The sequence below is a fragment of the Stegodyphus dumicola genome, chromosome 7 (assembly GCF_044657685.1).
Source record: "Stegodyphus dumicola isolate Sdum_Otavi_A_Nest chromosome 7, ASM4465768v1".
Classification (NCBI taxonomy): domain Eukaryota; kingdom Metazoa; phylum Arthropoda; class Arachnida; order Araneae; family Eresidae; genus Stegodyphus; species Stegodyphus dumicola.
In genome coordinates this window covers 79,936,575-79,958,510 of record NC_140774.1, presented here as the reverse complement: position 1 = coordinate 79,958,510, position 21,936 = coordinate 79,936,575, and the positions used below count along the sequence as shown (strand labels likewise).

Sequence of the window (21,936 nt, the reverse complement as noted above, 5' to 3'; positions counted from 1 at the left end):
CCCTAGAGGCTTTGCCGTAATTAAATACACACACATTATACCTGTGAGCATTATTCTGTGAGCATTTTTCCTGTGGGCTTTTTTCCTGTGGGCATTTTTCCTGTCACCATATCCATATACACATGCATACATATATACATTTCTGAATCTGGTTCCAATAACAGAAGAATACTGAAAATTGTCTGAATAAAAGAGAGCAAGCTTGTTTGACTTTATTGTATACAGGAACATTTTCAAACTTTTTACTATTATGCAAAATTATAGCAAAACAATTCTTTTATCTGTTAGTATAGCTATTTCAATATAATTGATGTTTTTGTTTTTAATCTGCTATGCTCGGAAGTTATGATGCTTAATGATATGAAAATCTTTTGCATAACATATTTATAATCTACACTTGAATAATAATATGTAAGAAGCATTACATAATTTATTCATATGTTAAAATTTGTCTGGAAAGTGTAGTGACCAGGACAAAAGAGAAAGTTACATAAAATTATATTGCTATTTTTAGTGTAGATAATATCAGTGTGTTTTATGATAACCTTTATTCTAATTTAATATTATCAACTGTTTTCCATCTTTTTCTTTTTATAGATGGCATCCGCCAAAATTAATAACATAATTAATGATTTCCATATGCTTTCAAATTTGCAGTTTGTTGAAAATGTAAGTATTCCATCTTAATTATCTTTGTATAATAGCTGTGTTTTGAATTCTTAAAATGTGTTTTTAAGAGAAATATTTTAATAACTTTTATTAAAGTATAAAAAGTATTTTCTATTTATTTAAATTTCTCAAAATAACAGAAGGAGGTAATTTTTTGTATCTCTAAACAAATTTCTGTGCACTCATATGTTTTTTATTATGTAATTATAAAAATCATCACAGAGTTTTTTAACATGAAAAATTAACATTTGACTATTTTAAAAGTCCTATAAGAAATTCTGTTGATTACTTAATTGCAGTTAATTTGAGATCAATGAGAATGATCTGACTATGTAATAACATGGAAATCAGTTCTGCTGTTTGATTTTATCTGTTGTCCTTTTTATTTTTTGAAACTTTATGAAAACATTCCAAGATACAAACATCTAAAGTTTCCATCCCTTGTCTGTAACGTCTCTACATCTTGCTTTCTCAAGCTTATAAATATATATTAATTGATAGAATTATTTAACTAGTAATATTTTCTCCTAAAAGTTTATGCATTATTTTTAATAAAATATTCTGGATCCTTACATTTTATCACCATGTTACAGTTGCTTATTAGAATAACATAAGATTTTGTAGATAATCTTAGTACAGTACAAAGTCTGAAATCCGAACTCGTCGGGACTTCGGCAATTCCGGATTTGGGATTTTTCTGGGTATTGGATCATCAATTTAAATCTGGTAGGATGCCATACAGAAATTATACAATTAAAAATATGAAATAGTAATTTATGAAATAAAAGAACAATTATGATCTAAAGGATATCAAAATTTACAAAAAAAAAAGCTTAGTATTTATTTGTTTACTTTATTAAACATTTCTCTCAGTGTAAGTTGTTTAAGTTGCTTCCACAAAAAATTCAAAAAGTTTTCTTTTATCTTATGCCATATACAGTTGACTTTCTAATGCCATACTCCTCGCATAATTTTGAGACGGATATGTCTTTACCCATTTTTTGCAATTACACTTTTTGTTTAATGGATGTCGAAACATGGTTTTACTTTGTAGATCCTTTGGCAGCTCTAGAATTGGAAACTCTTATTGACATAATCGAAAGTTCAATCTTAGTTTTTATAAAATTGCCATAATAATAACAGTCTGCAAAAATTAATGAGCTGGATCAAACTAGAAGATTAGGGAGCAGCACAGTCCGCTACTTTGAAATGAAATGCCTTAGAATCAGTAAAGATAATTTTAGCCTAGCTTAATATCGTCTGTTGTACATTATTGGCAGTGTATCACAAGATTGGCGATGAAAGCCAAGTTGTTCCGCTAAATTTTGTCTTGCTTCTATTGCGTACTGAATTAAGCCTGAATTGTATTAGTTTATTTATTTACTATACCTACATTTATTTCATGCACATGCTTAAAACTAATCTGAATTCTGAATAAATAAACTCCCACATATACTTAATGCTTTATCTAGGGTCAGCGCTAAATACCGCCTGGTGCAGTCTCTACGGCTCCTAAATTCTGCTACAAAACGCCTCCCTAAGTTCTAAATTTTCACCGCACCTAAACTTTGTATCCCAGTGCTTTCCCCAAATCATAAAAAACTTCTCATTCCTTAATTATGCCTCCCGGTGCTTTCCAAAAATCTCGTCTTCCCTAAATTCTGCTGTCTGGTGCCGACATATTTTGCCACCGCTTCTGGGTTTATGGTGAATAACATATCAGTTATTCTTAATTAAAGTGCCACTAAATGTAATCTTTTGGCCTATGAGTTTCATTAACAAAATCTTTTTTTAGCATATGAAGAGAAATTTTTGTTGAATTTTTCTTCGTCAACATTTCTTAGAGCATTAAAAAATCTATAATCATCGCCAAATAATAGGTATAAAAGCATAAAAGGTTGCCATACTCTTGTTATTCAATTACTAATATAAAAAAAAGTTTAGACATCACTGCATGAGTTTTTACTAAAGCTGTCATGAACATGCGGTGATAAAAGCAAAATATAATAAATAATGAATCAGTTCGGCGTCGTGGATATAAAATACATGAATGTTTCGGTTTGAGATGTATGCCAAGCAGATACTCAGCTACAGAGCCAAATTATTAAGCTCACAAATTTATGCTTACGTGATTGTTTTTCCAATAGAGGAAGTATTTTATTTAGTGCCTAAATGGTTCAATGCTACAGAAATGAAGAATCGTTAATTTTTAAGTGAAAATCTCCACATGTTTTATTATGGAAGGAAAAATCAAATATGCATGCATAAAGCATACAAAATAATAATTGTGGCTTTGAGTTCCAGATTTTAGATCATTCTGGATAACAGACGTCTGAATTTCGGACTTTGTACTGTATATTTCTTCAGATGACTAAACCATTTCTATCATAGTGTTTCTCATGTAAATAAAGAATATATGTATTAATCACTCATGGCATTTGTGCCGTAGAAATTCCTATACAACAATAATAATAGAGACAGAAAATGTTGTGTATCTAAAATTTTGAACTGCTAATTTAATTCTGTTACTGTGTATATTTTCATGTATGTGAACTCTGCCAGTGTTGCCATAGCATGAACTATAAGATCTTTAACCCTTAACTGTCATGTCTGACTCGCATGCAAATGATCATTCTGAACTGATTGTGTTGCATCTCTCTGTCTCCTGGGCTTTGTTTTTGTTCTTCATAAAGTTTATTAACAGAAACCTCTTCTCCTATTCATTTTTGTTATGCTTCTAACTAAATTGTCGATTGATGGCAGTACAAATATTGTAAATTTAATTTTTCATTAAAAGTTTTTCCTTCTAAAACTTTGTACAAGATAACATATGTGCTTTGTGCAGATTTTTCTCTTTTTTGAATTTCACTTTATCTCACTTTTTTTTGTAAAATGAGCCATAATTTTAATAAGAATGATTTTAATGTTGATGAACTGAAATGTGATTTTAATAGGTTTTGTTTTTAATCTTAAAGAATTTAAAGCAGATGGTAATGATGATACTGCTGTGTCACAAATTTTAATTGTGCTAATGTATTTTAATTAACTGGTATTAAGGTTTTTATTTTACAGAAATTGCTGCTGACTAATGTAGTAGGATTTTATTTATTTATTTATTTATTTTTTTTCTTTCAGTTAAAAGCTTTCGCTGTGTATTTTCGCTTCTTAGTTTTCTCACCAAGAGTAAGGAATGTGTTTTTGAACATCTATCTTGGGGTGGGGTGGGGTAGTTAAAACAGGGACATTGTTAGTTACCTGTTAAGTGTCCCCCAAAAGTAGCTTCTTAGCAGGCTGTGAATGGGAATAAGAGTAGTTATGGTTATCTTGTCAATTAACATTTGTTGTTGAGCCAGGAAAGTTTCTGTTGCAAAATTAATTGTGCCTTTCTTGCACTTTTGAGAATGGAGAAAAGTCACTGGGGGGTGCTTAGTTACTGGTTGTAGGGGAAAAAAGAAAATAATTGCCATCTTTGCTTTAACTTTCACTTTTGTGAAAGTCACAGTTGTTAGATAATTTTTTTTTTAAATGGAAGAGCATCAAGAGTTCATCGGCTGTAGTTAAGATTGACTTTTTCTCTCTGTGTTCGGATCACCTTGTTTTTGGAAGTTAACAGGGATTGAATTTCGTGTCTCACATGTTTGGTAACTCACATTTCAGGTATCAAAACAACAGGTTTTATTACAGCAGTTGTGTTTCTATTCAGTTAGGGAAATTGAAAATAAAAAAAGGAAAAGCAGAAAATATTTCTGGTTGGTCAAGCATAATTTTAAGTTTTCCTTAAGCCTGTAGAATTTAAGTGGGTGTTGATCCTAGATTTTCTCGAAGTTTGTGCAAGAGTAACATTCAGATTTGTTAGAGAGGGAGGGGAAAAAAAAAGAAGTGATGTTTTGCTCTCCCAGGGAGAAGAGCTGTGTCTATGGGCCGAATATGTCCACGAGTCCAGCTTTCCAATGAATAAGAATGTTGATGTGACTAATCATCATAGCCATCCCGATCATGGGAAAACTAGTAATCTGAGAATAATTAAAGTGTGACAATTGTTTCCATAGCCTGCGAGGTGGGAGTTTTTCTTTACGTCAGCAGTCACAAGTCTAGCTTTCCTAGTGAATACATTTGTAGCCAGGACAACATAGCTAACCATGGTCACTGTGAAACGATGGGCTCTGTTCTGAGCTTGGTTCTTGTGAACTCAAAACTAGTATTTTCGTTTGTGCCCTAGGGTATTAAAAGAAAGTGTTTGAGTACTGGAGGGAATGAGTTACAACTATGGAAGCTTAGGGCCCAGAGGGCCAGTTGCAGACTAGAGAAAAACAACAGGTCTACCGAATGAAAAAATGACCTCTGAAGACCTTCCTTCATTTCATACTCTAGGTGTTGATGTGGATTCATCTAGTAGCCAGCGATTAAATGTCAACTGCAACAGAGTGGCACATGTGTAGAATAGTATTGAACTCTAAATGGCTGGTCCAATTCCAGTATTTTTTTTTTTTTTTATAGTGTGAATTATAAAATCTAGGAACTCAAGGTTTAGTAATAGGATTATGTCTGGATATGTACTGTAGAAGGAAAGGAAATTTAAATGCTAATTTAAGTGTAATAGGAAAGGAATATGTAATCTTAAGTAAAATTAGTAATCTCTTAAGCAAAATTAGTTTTTTTTTTTTTTTTTTGTTATAGAAAGAGCAGCTGCCTAAAATAGCATAGAAATTTGTGTATAATTCTATAGAAATGATTGTAGTTTATTTTAAGAATGTAGTAATAATTTTAAATTAGGAACCTGGATCCAGTTATCCCAGCTTCTTAAAGTTTATTTAATCTAGAAATTAATAAACATGCTTATTGTTAAATCTTGCATGTATTATTTTTGTTATTAATTTGTGGTCTGTCACAGTCACTCCATTTGTTTGAATGAGAAGATTTTTAAAAATTCGGAGATCTACTTACTTTGATGTATTTATAAAATCAGTGCTGTAATGCATAACTAAGATTTGCTGTACAAACCTCTTATCATTATCAAGATGCATTATTGAGATAATGTGATTATTTAAAATGCTGAGGAACTTGTTAAACCCAGTTCTTTTTTAAATTTTATTATTTTAATATATTTATCAGGCAGCAGTAGTTCAGTTATTTTCTGGAAGCTTCTAATTATTATAAGAAGATTAAATAATACAGTTTCTTTGAAATATAACAATACAAGGATACTTTTATGAAGAAGGTTTTGTTTTTTTAAATTCCTAAATTATCAATATTTATCATAAGTAGGCAAACATTACTAACATATAAAAAATAAAATAAAAATTTTAATTGTTAAATAAGGATTATATGATACATTAAAAAACAAAACACGTACATTTTTCATAAAATCCTTCTCTAATTTTTCTTGTCTCTGTATACACAGCGATTTGTTTTCGATTGTATCACAGAATTGCATAAGCTTGCTGTTTTTGCACCGCTATCTAGAAAACTCATTCTCATCATTGTGATTTTGCAACAAAATATTATATTCCTGCTGAACTTTCATTGCAGTTTCTTTCATTGCTGGCAGATTCCACAAATGATAATTTAAAATAGATTTGAGGCAAAAAATATCAGAATTTATGTATAAAAACCATGGGAACTTGTAATACAACAAAAATACTGCACATGAAAAATGCAGCTGCTACTGCCACAAAGAGAAGTTTTCAAACGTGATTTCAAGTTGCAAAAGGCCCAGATGGAAAAACAATTCATGAGCTATTCAAAAAATTTCAACAGACAGGCAGTGTTGCCGATGTTAGCTGGAAATGTGGGTCCTACCCACTCCGTCGTTACGCCTGAAAATGCAACGAGACTTGCTGCAGTTTTTGAACATCATCCTAAGAAATATGTCCACAGAATTCCAGCTGAATCCAGAATCAGGCCATCCAGCACTTGCGGAATCCTGTGGAAGACATTACACATGTTTCCATACAAGATTCAATGCTGTCATGCTATGACAGTTCAAGCTGAATGGCAAAGTGAGGATTTTGCCAACAAGATGCTCGACATCATTGATGGCCAAATATGGTTTACAGATAAGGCCCATTTTCGTCCGGTGTCATTAACAGACACAACTTGCTATCTTGGGGTACTAAAAACCTACATTTGTCACATGCACAACTACTTCATTGCCCTAAACTTACCATTTGGGCTGCACTCTTCTGCAAAGGCATCATTGGGCCCTTTTTCTTGTGAGAAATGGTAACCAATATATTGCTTTTTTGAAACAATATGTCGCAACTGAACGAGCGCTCTTTGAACAACAAGACACAGCATGGTTCATGCAAGATGGGACTTGCCCACACCATACACAACATGTTTTTAACTTTCTGGATGAATACTTCTATAATAGAATTATTGCATTGAACTATTCAACAGTTAAGAGGAAAGGAATCGACTGGCCTCTTTATTGACCTTACTTCCTCCGTGTAACTACTTTCTTTGGGATTTGAAGAACATTGTTTACCGTAGCAATCCTTTAACACTCAACGAGCTGGAATAGGCTATTTGTGAAGCTTGTAGGTCAATTTCCAGTGATTCACTACAGAGAGTGATTTAGAATTTTATTCTTCATTTGCAACATGTGTGTTGTGTAAAAGGTTCATATTTTGAATCACGTTTGACATGATGGCAATGAGCCGCTATGCATAGCCTACTTATGTTAATGCCACCTGCAGCACCATCTATCAGCACAATTTGTGACTTTTTAATTATCAGCACAGTTTGTAATTTTTTAGGTTTCTGTATCAGGTTCTTTTGTTTTTTTGTAATAAACATACCACTTGCTTCATGTTTTTATCTGTCATCTTTCCGAGTTATTTATTTTCAAAATAAGGAGTCCTTCATGAAGCACCCTGTGGAAACAATGTTACATGCATTTTAGACCTAGCATTATAATGCTAGGTCTAAAATGCAGTTGTTGAAAAGAAAAAATGTACATGTTCAAAATAAATTTATATGGCCTCAGAAAAAAATCACAAATATGTCGTTGCTAATACCAACCAGTTCAAAATCTTGAAAGTAATAATAGATATTGATAAAAAAATTCAATGATTTTGAAAGATTTTTATCAAAAATCTGTTATGGTTAAGAGGTTAATTTATGAAATAAAATCTTCTCTCTCAAGTTTTTATCATTCTGTGAATTGCTTAACAAAAACTGAGGGATGTAAAAAGCAGTAAATGCGGTTTTTAATAATTTAAACTTTGTTTTTACTTTTAATAGTGTATCAAATTAATTTAATTTGAAGTATATTTAGTTTGTAATACATCCTATTTATAATTTTAGTGAATAATTGATGATTACTGTTATTGATAACTAGATGATTTCAATATATATATATATATTATATGTTTGTTTTTTTAGAGAGTATATGATGAAGAAATTGAAGAACCTTCACCAGAAGAAAATGCAATTGTTGAAGTAAGTGAAATCTTGTACCACTAAGTATATTTCACGGTATAATTAACACAAAATTATTTTGTAAGACTAGATAAAAACCTATATGTTATTTAAAGAATATCTTATAAATATAGTGTTAAAATGTAACCAGACATTTCAAATTCTTCATTATAATGCTAAGCCTAAACATGAGAGACTATATGTCGGATATGTAGAAGTACAATATTAAATTATTTTTACCCTACTCTTACTCATTTACAAGTAAGTATATTTTGCTATTATGTTGACAAATATTCGAAAAAATTCATTTTTTTATTTTCTATTTTGAAATTTTTATTCACATTTATCTTCAGAAAACAAAGGAACAGAAAGAGGCAGAAATGTTGCCAAAAATCATCAAAGCAGTGGAATTGGGACTTTCTGTTTTAGATCAAGCTTTTGATAAAATAAATGTAAATGAAATTTCTGATAGTGAAGATGAAGAAGAACTGTCATCTGAAGGACGTACAATACTTGAACCTAAGGTACATTTTCTTTAAGGTCATAATTCTTTATCTGTTTAAAATTTAACATTTATAATATCAACCAGTTCAGAAGTATACAGCCAGTATAAAAGTTTAGGGGAAGTTTTATTTGTATTTAAAAGTTTGTAGTAAAGTAATTTAAGTGACTGGAATTTTCAGTGCCGTAAACAACTACCATATTAGAATTTCAGGAAATCATTTACGGGTTTACTTATACGGTTGTTTGCTTAATTGTTTTCAGTCAAGTTTCGCTTGCAGGTTTTATTTAAACTGGCAGATATATGCTGCTTAGAAACTTTAAAAAAATAATAATGATATTCTAATACTTTAAAAATATTATTAATAACTTTTAATAAATAAAATACTTTTAATACTTGAAAACGTCATTCGTTATAGTGTGTTTCACGTCAAGTGCATTAATGTTTTTACATAAGTTTGTAAATGAACACAAATTTTCTTTTGACAAACTCAAATTTTTTGAAAGTTTTATCTACACCTTTTTGCACCAGATTATCCTTTTCCAAAATAATACATTTTTCTGCAGCTTAATCTTCATATGTGATCAATATTAATAGTTAGTGACAAATGTTTGTAACTAAAATTTACACTTGTCATAACTTTGATTCTAAGGTGCAGATTTGCATTTTCAGTTTATTTTGTGTATTTATTTGCAAAGATGTAACAGTCAGATATGATAACAATTTATTACATAATTTCCTTAATTGATAAGTATAGCATTTTATTATATGCACTCATAGCCATAAAAAATAGCACACCAAGAAAGAATTATCTGAATCAAATGAAACATTGTATATGTGAGTAAAACCTAAGTGATTATAAAATCAAAAGATCATTTAGTACACAAAAAACTGTAAATGAATGGAGGTTTTAATACCCTGTTGGTTCATCTCTAGCACAAATATGTGATGCAATATTGGCACACGCTGAGGCATATGGGCTCCATAAGTGTCATGTGTCATTTAATTCTTCAGTTGCTGTAAGCATGCCTCTAGTTCAGCCAAACTCCTAGGTAGTCCAGCTTGCTGTCCCAAGTAATCCCAGACATAATCGATTGATGACAAATCTGGCTTGAGAATGGAATGGTAATGGGGCAAAAGCATTTTTGTAACACATGTGTGTGGCCAAGCACTGTCTTGTCGAATAATACTTTCTGGGAGTGCTGCCTCCGGCAAACATGTGGCCGATAGATATCACGAACATCGCTACTGGGCTGTCATGGTATTATAAATCAATAGTAGATGTGAGAAAGTGTCATATGTGATGGGATGTTATACCATCACACCAGCTGTAGGAACAATATGCAAGTGTAAAGCAGAGGCAGGATTAAGGCATTCATCATGAGGCCTCCATACATATATACATTTTTCATCACTGCCTAAATTAAATCATGATAGTACCATTCATATGTAGTCCAACCTCACTGAATGCGACACTTCTGCAAGTGGAGGCATGATAGTAGGTGTCTCTGGCAGATCACAAGATTGTGGTGTACTAAATGTCCTTTAGCCAGGTGCCTCGTATTGGTACGGACAGACACAGTAGCCATGTTGAAAGGGCATTCTGTGTCTGGATGGAAGACAATGGTGCAGCTGATGCTGTGTATGTATGCCAGGTGGTATAATGGTCTTGGCTGTTGGGCATCAGGTACTTGGCTGCTATGTATATAATATTTCTCTCATCCACACCTTCTCAAATTAAAGATTGGTGCCACACCTTCTCAAATTAAAGTCAGAAAGGCTTAAGTGGCAAGTTACTCACTGAACCGACTACCTGCTTCCATCATCTCAATGATTAAAATCATCCAATCCAAATCTGTCAGCTAATCATATTGTCTTTGACAGGTGTATAATGGCACCCATAGTGAAAAAGTGTTTCTCTGCAACTGATTAAGTGCTGGCTAAATGACTCTGAATATCTTTTTTATGTGCCATGGACAACTAATTAGTGTTTATAAGACAATCAAATATTTGGGCATTACGATCGATGAAAAGCTCACTTTTATACCTCACCTAGATCAAATAAAAATCGAATGCACCCATATTCTTAATAGACTTAGTAAAATGAATCTCCAAGGTAAAGTTCTTAAAAGTTTATATAAAAGAGCTGTTGAGAGAAAGATCTTGTATGCATGTGGTGCATGGTGGATTGCAACAGTCTGAATGTGTAACAAAATTTTGCAAATTCAAACAATCGCTTTTTTGTGGATTACTAAGTGTTTTAGAACTGTTTCCACAGTAGCTTGAAATTTTAGCTGGATGTCCTCCAATCGATATTTTAGTGGGAAAAGAATATGCTATCTTTAAATTAAAAGCTGGTAATGAAACTGTCAATTGTTTCAGTGAGATCTTCTCAGCTAGAGATTTTGACTTTGAGAAAAAATTTAGACATTCATCCAACAATTGAAACTGTTGAATTGGCATAAAGGCCTTCACAATAAGACAGGCTACACGATTTTTACAGATGTATCTAAATTAAATGGTTATGTAGGGGCAGCCATTTTTATGTTCTCAATTGAAAAGCTAAGCTTACAAAGGAAATACAGACTTTCTGACAATGCCTCTGTGTATCAGGCAGAGTTAGTGGCCCTGCAAGAGGCCTTATATTGGCTTGTTTCTAATTCTGCGCTAGATCCTGTGGAAACCTATAGTGACTACGAAAGCGCAATTGTTTCAATTATGGATGTTTGGCCAAGTATCGATCTACAAGAGGTGATCAAATGAAAAGGTACGAAACGACGTAAAAACGTAACAGTTAAATATTTGCATATTCCACCATGGGAGAACGTAGCGATACATCTCGGGATGGGATTGGAGTCTCTGATTGGGATCGGAGCATGCGTGGGCGCCTGCATGCGCAGGAGAGAGCAGAGGCTCTTTTCAAAAGAGGCATCCAAATGATGCAGCAGTCCGTATGAGGACAGGATGGCGTTCGCACTGCAAAATTCAACGACTGAGGAGCAGCGAGGTGTTACCCGATTTCTGACAGTGGAAGGTCAGAAACCGGCAGCTATCCATCGCCGAATGGTGACAGTTTACGGGGAGAAATGTGTCTCTGACAAGTCTGTAAGAAAATGGAGTGCCCGTTTTCGTGCAGGCCATGAGAGGGTGGGGGGATGACCCGAGATCATGGCCAGGCAAACACTGTCGTCACAAGCGATCTCATCGACAAGGTGGACGACCTAGTGAGAAGTGATCGGCGTGTCACATTGCGAATGTTGCCAGTGAAGGTGGATGTCAGCTATGGAACCGTGTGGACAATTGCATACGACAGGTTGCGATATCGGAAGGTGTGTGCTGCTTGGGTTCCGAAGCAGCTCACCGACCAGAAAAAGGAACTGTGTATGGGACATCTGCAACATCTGTTTTGGTATCAGGAAGACCCCGCTTTCATGGAGCGGATCGTCACAAGTGACCTGGTGCCATCACTATGAGCCACAGACAAAGTGGGACAGCATGCAGTGGAAGCATGCATCATCACCTCCTCCTAAAAAGTTCAAAGCTGTGCAGTCAGCAGGCAAGGTGTTGCTCACCGTCTTTTTTCGAAGTTCAAGGTCCACTACTTGTGGAATTCCTCGAGCACAGAAAAACCATTAACTCCGATGTGTACTGTCAGACACTCCGACGCCTACGCAGGTCCATCAAGAACAAAAGACCGGGGCTGTTCACGGAAGGTGTGGTTCTGCTCCATGATAATGTGCGTCCACACGTCTCCGGAGTCACACACATGTAACTGGCCAAGCTCAAGTGGGAGATGTTGGACCATCCGCTCTACGGTCTGGACATGTCGCTCTGCGATTTCCATGTGTTTGGTCCACTGAAGAAACACCTGAAAGGGAAGCACTTACACTCGGACAACGTACTCAAAGACGCTGTAAAGGACTGGGTCTCGTCCCGGCCACAGAAATTCTGGGAACAAGGAATCCTGCGACTTGTTTATCAGTGGGATCGTTGTGCTCAGGCCTATGGTGTATATTTTGAATAAAGTCTACATTTGTACCCACCGTGTCATTTCGTACCTTTTCATTTGATCACCTCTTGTAATTAAACAGATTAAAGATATGCTCATTTTTCTTAGCGCTTTCAGAGATATTAAACTATTTTGGTTGAAGAGTCATATTGGTACCATTGGTAACGAGTTAACAGATAGATTGACAAAGGCTGCCACTGAAAATCAAATTATTGATTTTAAATAAAAAGACTTCCTTTGACAGTTTGAAATCCTTGTTGAAAAGAAAAAGTTTGACTATATGACAAGCAAAGTGGAACGACCCAGATTCTAAAGGAAGATTCACATATAATTTAATCTCAACTGTAAGTGAGAGAAGATGCCTAAGTGACAAGTATCTAAACCAAGCTTTAACTAATCATGGACACTTTCCCTTTTATTATAATAGGTTTTTGATTAAAAATTGTGCCTGTCCATGTCACATGAGTAATGTCAATTTTGAGCACCTGTTGTTTATATCCTCTTCTATGAAAAATATTATTCTAAGATTTACTCCAGATATTTCTAAATTTAATACTCTAAAGGATCCAAGTAAAAATACAGTGACTAAATTGAAATTGTCAAATTTCATAAAATAGGTATCAGTAAATGAAATGAATTTATATAATGATTGTGTTTAAAATTTCCCAGTCTGTTTTAAGAAAAACTAGGGTGTTTATGATATTCTGTTATTTTATTTCTCTGTATATGTAAGTAACATATTATTATGCATGTAAGTAACACTTGTTATATTTTACAAAGTATGTAATAATGTGCTTTTATTGGTGTTGCTGGTAAATCTCACCAGCTCTTAGACTTTAAGTTCATATTTTACTTGTTTGTTCTATTTAAAGTTATTTCAGGTAGTATGGTGGTAGTTCTACTGCTTAATGGACCTGATTTATAGGTCTTGTTTTAGATCTCAATTTCCTTTAATTAAATAGCTCCACTAAGCCCTGTTAAGCCTTTAATAGCATTTCGGGAAGTTTGACCAGTCATACTGCTAAGTTACTGTATCATTTTAAATTGGTTGCATGGTAGTATCATTTGAATTAGCAAATGAGAATGCTACCCAAGAACCCATTAAAACATGGTACAATTAAACTGAATGAGTCTGACAGAGGTTATACCATTGTCCATAGGGAAGCAATCTCGTCATACCGTTGAATCACTCCTTGTGAAGGTTGAAGCAGTAACACGGTTAATCATTATTATTATTATGAAAGGTTCCAACAAGTCATCTGTAACTGTCATGAGGGCAGTTATATGCCTAGGATGACAGCTTCTTGAAAGGTTCTGGGATAGTGAGAGCCACAATTAGTATGCTGATAACTTTGCTAGTTGTTTATAGAAGCACTTATTCCTTGGCTACATTGATATCACAAACTGTAGGTTAAGAAGCCTCATAGAGGCAACACTCCATTGTTAATGTCTGTTGCAATATTTGTCACTAATTCTTATATACTAATAGTAATGCTTATTCTGGTTTTGCGGGAAAAAACTTGGAATGTATTGGATTGTTAATTTAGAAGTCAAACAACAAAAATCAGCGTTATACCGGGTGGCCATAATTAAACTGACAGTGCTCACAGTGTTCTGTAGCACGATCTATTTGCGAAAATGACACCACATTCTGTAGGAAGATTAGACGAAGGATTTCGTGAAAAAACAAATTAGTTCCAAAAGTCACCGCTAGGGGAATATTTGGCACTCTGTAATAGAAAATAGAGTGTTAACAAATGCAAATCAATACGGAAATGACCTTTTATTTTGCATTCAAATGAGGTTCAATGTGGCTGCCGTTGTTGTGGACCACATATTGCATTCTGTGCACAGTATGCACAATAGCAGAAAGTAACATGTCTGCAGGAATCTCCCGTACAGTCCGTGATATGTTATCCTTCAACATAGCCAGGTCCTGGACCACTCCTTGATAGACCTTGGACTTAAGGTAACCCCATAGCCAGAAATCACATGAGGTAAGATCAGGCAACCGAGGTGGCCATGCAGTTGGAAAGTAGCAGCTAATGACTCTTTCTGTTGTGAATTTCTGTCGTAGCATCTCTTGCACCCGTACAGCAACGTGTGGAGGGGCTCCATCTTGCATGAAAATGATTTCCCCCAGGCATTGTCTTTGCTGAAGTGCCGGAAGGACAAAGCTGTTCAACATGTGGCGATATTTCTCTCTGGTAACAGAACAGGTTTCCGGTCCTGTCAGGGTAATGTTCTCATAGAAGAATGGACCTACAATAAATTCCGCTGTGAACCCACACCAAACAGTTACCTTTGGTGAATGTAAGGGAATTGCTGTGACTGCATGTGGTGGTTTGCCATCCCAAATTCAGCAGTTCTGGGTATTCACAATTCCATTCAGGTAAAAGTGGGCCTCGTCTCCCCATAAGATTTTCCACGGCCAAGCATCATCCACCTTCATTCTGGCAAGAAAGGTGAGAGCAAAAGTCAATCGCTTATCATGGTCGGGGTACAGTAACTCCTGTACATGGCTGATCTTGTACGGATAGAAGTTGATAATCTTTCATAAGATTTTCCATACCGTACTGTAAGGCATATCCATATTCCGAGCTACTCCACAAACGCTAGAGGTGGCAGCAAAATTGTCTGGTCCTCTGTAGACAATCGCTGTGGCAACTGCTTCGATTGTATCCTGTGGTACAGGTTTTCGTCCTCTGCCTGACTGAACCTTCAGAGAACCTGTTTTCTCAAAGGTCGCAACCATTGCTTTTTGCCCATTAACTGACAATGAACCGTTGCCTTTATCCATTTTTTTGTGTGTTCTAAAAGCACGAAGAGCGGCTGACGCGTTGGACTGGTTGAGGTAAAAGAATTTGACCAGTAACGCACGCTCGACTAAAGAAGGAGACATTGCACATAAACTTTCAATCTGATTGATTCGAAACGTGACACATTGCCTTTTAAAACCCAAGCAGCTGGCACTGTGTGAATGAATGTAAAGGGAAATTTGAATAAAGAACTTCTGCTCGGCGTATGTGTTATTGCAGATCAGGAGACTTTATCAGTGTTTATGTAGATTTTATGCTTTTTTAAAAGTGTTGCCATATTGCACTTGAACTAAATCAGAAAATGTGCATAATAAAAGGTAATTTTATTCCGTATTAATTTGCATTTGTTAACACTCTATTTTCTATTATACAGTGCCCAATATTCCCCTAGCAGCAACTTTTGGAACTAATTTGTTTTTTTGCGGAATCCTTCGTCCCCCATCTTGTTTAATCTTCCTACAAAATGTAACGTCATTCTCACAAATAGATCGCGCTACAGAACACTGTGAACACTGTCAGTTTAATTATGGCCACCCAGTATTTTCAAATTTTCACAGGACTAGTTTTGATGGTTTTACCGAACCATCATCCTCAGCTGCAAAAGTGCAAACGAACAGGTAAGATATAATGATAAGATAAGAAAGCTTGAACAGGAATAAGTACTGGCGCCATCTGTTGTTGAAACCAAAACTAAAACATAATTTCTTTAAAGGCTGAAGGCAAAGATGGATTGGAATTAGGGTCATTAACTAGAACAGAAATATTTTTTTTGAATGTGAAATGCCTCTAGAAAATCCAGTTCACCAATGGAAAATGTTTTTTGAATAATTTTGGCAGCAGAAAAATTGAAAGAACGATTTTCGGACTAACAATGTTGGGCAACAGAAGACTTCTGTGTTTCATTTTTTCTAACATGAGCCTCATGTTCCTTAACGTGAAATTTTAAGGCTCTCTTAGTTTGGCAAATGTAAATTAAACCACACTGGCAAGGAATCCTGTAAATATCCCGGGAATTCATATCTGGAATGGGGTCCTTGAGTATGGAACTCGGAATTTTATTGATGGGAGAATAAACAACATGAAAGTTAAATTTCTGCAAAATACGTGCAACTTTATAGCTAATTGATGGAAAGAAGGGAATGACAACAGAATTTTTATAATCTCCTAAAACAAGAGTGCGCCTTTTGATGTGTTGAGATGAGAATTTTTTAACTGCTTGATTAATAATGTTAGGTGAAAAGCCCCTGTCAATAGCTATTGCTTTTAAATAATTTAGTTCTTCATGAAGGGATAGTTTGGAGGAGCAAACTTGAAGAGCACAGAAAACATAGGAATAAAATCAAGCTAACTTTTGTTTAGTCGGATGACATGATTTGAAGTGTGGGGGAAGGAAAACCGATGAAGGTTTACAATAAACCGTAGTACTGAAGTTGGATGTGTTACATGTGACCAGAATGCCAAGAAACAGAGGAGAATTGCAAGACTCAAGTTCAAAAGTGAACTCAGTAGCAGGATCAATGGAATTCATTGTTGAAAGAACTTTAATTAAATCATCTTTATTACCTTCAAACAGGGTAAAAGTATCGTAGTGGAACCATACCAGGAAGTTTAAAGTTTCAAACAGTTTTGAATGCATGTAGATATCATAATTAATAATGCATGTAGATATCACAAAACAGCAGAAAAATTTCACACTGAAATGAATAGAAAACAAAATATTTGCAACTAAAATGCATGAAATCAGATAAGCAAAGCACAATATTCAAATATGTGAAACACAAATAGAATTTAAAAATTGCAAAAAAGGATTATGTTGGATTATGTTGAATATTGGATCTAACTTTTCATTTATTAGTATGACAACAGAATTTGTGTATCCAGGAGGCTTAATTAGTGCTTTTCACATTGTTTTATTGCAGAATGTCAACTGTTCATCACACCTGGTGTATTGAAAGGTCATTGTCTCTGATACCTAGTTAGCTTTAGTGAACCTTCACAATATAATCTATCAGATCTTTCATCAGTTGTACACGTATGAGACATGTTAGGTTGCTAATTGCAGCCATCTTAGACATACCTGATCTTACTGAGCAATTATCAAATGTTTCAAGGTAGATTCTCAGGACTGTATTTTTTGTTTTTCGAATCCATACCAGATCAAATATCCTCATGCATTTCTGCCACAAACAGGTATACTTTATATAAGCGTGTAATAGCTCTGAATCTAAATTTGCTGAGTAAATGGATTAATCGCTTTTCAGTTCTAGTCCCTTATTTATCTTCATCTCTTTGTTGGTCATATCAGATTTCATAATAATAAAGAAATTTTTTTAAGTGTGTGTGGTCATTCTTTGCATAGAACATATTGTATCAATATGAATGCAAGTGTTACAAAGTAGATATGATACTTTTTTGAATACAAATCTATATGCTTTTAAATCTCCAGTAGTTTTTTTAAGCACCCAATATATATTTTTGATCATTTTTATGGGATCCAATTTAAGATATTTTTATAAAAATACTAAATAAAATTAAAATGTGGAATTATTTAAACTACTACAAAAAAGTTCAGAAATTTTCTTTTTTGTTTTTCCCTCTCTTTAATTACAATATAATTTCACTAATCCTATCATTCTTTTCTAAAAAATTCCTTCTTTTTTGGCTTTCCCCACAGTAGATCCCCACAGTTTAGATTTTATGTAAGAGAAGACAAATATTTATTTGATATGATACAAAAAAAAATTTTCATCATTCAATACTATTTTCTATTGTAGTGTTGTTTTGTATTTCTGTTCTATTGAGCTACCTTATATAAGTGCTTTAGTATTGTTTTCAAGTTTTGTAATGATAAAAATTAATTCTGTAAATATAATGTTATAAGTTTTATTAGTTTAAAACTCAAGTAACCATTTGTGTATTTAAGATTTTTGGCTTATTTTTATATTTTTGTCTTTTTATTTATGGAGCAATTCATATTTGTTGCATTGTTGTTTATGCTTAGGATCCATATGAAAATCGTCCTCTGCCTTTCATCATTGGATCAGAAGAATTTCAAAGTAATGATTATGCTGGTCTTCAAGATTTAATAGAAGATGGTAATTAAAATACTTTAAAAGCTTCATTTACTTTGAAAGCTATTTGTATGGTACTTTTGTGTAGGTTATCAGAAAATCTATTTTATTGATACAATGACTATTTTTCTTCTGCCACGTAAAACACAAGCTCCAGAAACTATTCTAAAAAAAAATTATGCTGAACAAAATTAATTAATATTTATGCAGCTTTATTTGAAAAAGTCGCTTTCTTCCTTTCTGCTTCTAAAGAATATTCATAAGTACAGAATGTACTATAATAAAGAAAGCAGCTGTAGGTTTTATAGCAACTAGATGCTCTGCAGCATCTGATTTTGTCTATGCAACTAATGAAAGAAACTGCAGGTTGCAACAGGAGGTTCTGTAGCATCTGATTTTGTGTATGATCTTCAGTTCGAGTTATAATATTTTAGCTTGTTTTAAAATGAAAGCAGAACTAATTTAAAAGGACTGCTTTATAATGTTGTTTATTTATGTTAACTGTCTTTCTGTATCAACTTTATTATCCAGTTTAATATTAATTATTAATTGTTATTGGGTTGGTGTTGTAATAAAAGGTTGTATGGTTACTATTACTTAGAAAAATGTGTCACTGTATTTATTTCATTGTTTATTATTTTGGGTTAATACATTCAAGCCATGAGAAATCTGAGCTCTCAGAACATGCATTTGCAGTTATTACATCAAAATAGGAATTTTTCTTACTTCTTTTGGATAAAATTTTTTTGTTAAGTTAGATATTTATGCATGAAAAAACTCTTTCAGTATATATTTTGTATGTTATACTATCACAAGATAGCGTTTGATTAAAATAATCAATTTTCAGCACAAGTTTCATAATTTTATGCACTTTCTATTTAAAGTCTTTGTTTGATTTATGTTTGTTATATATTACTACTTTTTCAACTCTCTTTATATTTCATTCAGAACAGCTCGATTTTAAGAAGACTCAGATATTTAAATATTTTCATCATATTTAATTATTTAAAAATAAATTTGTTAGTTTGAAAAATATTAGATTTCCATGTAAGCTTTTAATGATGATATAATTTTCGTTGTGGAGTATATAGATCTAATTCACAGCCTCAGGAAAGTGTAAGAACTTGTTTTTTTTTTTAACTAGAGAATATAAAATTAAATATGTTTTTAATAAAATAATCCCTATTTTCTTTCATTCTAATTTGTTCTAATTATCATTCTGTCTTATCTCTATAGATGTTGAGTTGTCAGATCATGTTGAGAGCAGCAGTAGCAGCATGTCGGAAACTGATGAAACATCTGATGAAGTGAGTTTGAAAATATTTCCTATACTACTGGAATTTAAGCAATTAGTTAAGAGCACATATATTTTTTATACACTTGCAGCACTGCACCTACACAGGAAAGATATTACCAAAATTTCTCATGTCATAGGCAACCATTTTTGACTGGATTAGTTTCAGCTATGGTACTCAGGTTTATGAATCAAGCTATGGTATTCAGTACAACAGCATCAGACAAGAGAAGCAACCTTCTCAGGTGCTCTCTAAAGGCAATCATGAGCATTAATATGTACTTGAGCATATCAAAAGTAATTGTTTAACACCAGTTATAGACGTTATCACAAGACTAGCATGGTCCTAAAACCAGTGTCTGCAAACAACAATGAATGTGGCCTCACTTTGCTTGGGGATACATATGCTTTTGATACTCCTTTTTTATCAAAATTATTCGAGCACTCTGCTTTTCATAGATGCATATGATAGTAGTTAATAATGGATGAGTCAGCTTTTCGCTAGTCTGTCACCCTTTTGTGAAGACTGCATGCCAGTTTTTAAAATATTTCAATTTAAGTAATATGTCATTTATGCAAAAAAAAAAAAAAATAATGAATGTTTCTTATATAGATTTAAGTCACTGGTATCCTCACATTTGCCAGGTGCTGTGAAGAGGTAAAATTAGGGCTTTGAACACACGAATCCAATTCCTGAATGTCTGTTTCATGAAACCAGGTACATACAACATCTGTAATATGAGTTGATTACTCATCATGTTGAAATCAGGGTTCATATGGTCCTTAAAATTCCATAAATTTTTGTGAAACAATTTTTGGTCTATTAAAGCCCTTAATTTTGGCCAAAATTTGCAGATGGTCTTTAATTTTGCTCAGCTGACATTTTTGTCCTTTTTCTGTAACTGTTACTCATAGTGTGAATTAATATTTCAGATAAATGTAGAGTTCGTTCCATGTGGCTGATAATGAATTCATCACAAATTGGCATTGTAAATAAAGAACAATCAGCCACTTCAGAAGAAAAGTTTCAGGGTATCTGATTGGTTGTTTGCCTAATCTTTCAAAACAGATATTATCAACAAAAATATTTTCTTTATTAAAAAATACTTTCTTGACACAACAATGATTTGACTGACTGTGACAAAAACATAACCTTCAGAAATGTTCGCTTCTGTCTACTGTTATATGTGAATTCAGAAATTCTTTAGGGATGTGAACAAAAGACATATATCTAGAGCCCTTAAGAAGGGTAAGGATTTTCTTGGGAAAAAAAAAAAAAAAAAAAAAAAAAAAATCCTGATATTAGAACAATCTGAATCTGGAGAGAGCCATATATTGCAGAGAGTTGGACTGTCTTTGCTTCATATCTGCTGGGAGTATCTAGAACATTCCTTTACAGAAGAAAGGCAGTCAAATAGAAAATTTTTTTTAAATGTTGACAAGGGCTGGGGATACTATTTTTCTGTTTGGACTGTAGGTTCTGTCAAGACTCTTAATTAATCAATTTCTGTATACTTTCATGAATTTTTCATGAAAACTATTCTAATTTTTAAATCTTATATGCAAAGAATTTTGCAAGATGGCTAAAAGATGTGGGAGTTTGGAAGATTTGTCAACAGATTTGTATATAAAGTAAGGAAAATTCAGGTTTCTGTTTAAGCTTGTTCTTTTTATTTTGCCTAAAACAACTTTTTTCTATTTCTGTAATATGAATTCTTTGATGCATATTGCAAGTTTGAATATCAGTATTTTGGTGGTTTTAAAATTAGTTTGTCTACAAAAATATTGATTTGGAATTTGTGAATATTGTGAAATGTATTTAACAAATGTAATAACATAATTATAATATCAGTTAAAACAACAAGAATATATAAAAATTTAAATTTTGAGAAAAATAATATTAAAATGTTTTTGTATCCATGTATTTTCTTTTAAACTACCTTTACTTTTCATTTAGATGATTTTCAAATATCTTGATTTTAAAATTTAAACAAGTTATATGTTATGAAACAGTATCTGTGAATTATCTTTTAGCAAAAACAAAAATGCTACTGTAGTTATGTAAAACTTAATTTTATTTACCTTAATTTTTTAGGATAAATGATTTTCCCTCTGTTATTCTTTCAAAATATTAAGATATATGGTAGCTT

At 33.2% G+C, this 21,936-nt stretch overlaps 1 protein-coding gene across 2 annotated transcripts in view; it reads left to right on the top strand.

Moving 5' to 3' along the window:
• LOC118182188 (uncharacterized) overlaps positions 1 to 21,936 on the top strand; it is a 134,379-nt gene that overhangs the window by 11,467 nt on the left and 100,976 nt on the right. For both annotated transcript variants that reach the window (XM_035351505.2, XM_035351507.2), the window contains exons 4-8: positions 598 to 669; positions 8,056 to 8,112; positions 8,445 to 8,615; positions 18,423 to 18,516; positions 19,729 to 19,799. In XM_035351505.2, the coding sequence (XP_035207396.1) occupies positions 598 to 669; positions 8,056 to 8,112; positions 8,445 to 8,615; positions 18,423 to 18,516; positions 19,729 to 19,799 (465 nt within the window). The remainder of the gene's footprint in view (positions 1 to 597; positions 670 to 8,055; positions 8,113 to 8,444; positions 8,616 to 18,422; positions 18,517 to 19,728; positions 19,800 to 21,936) is intronic.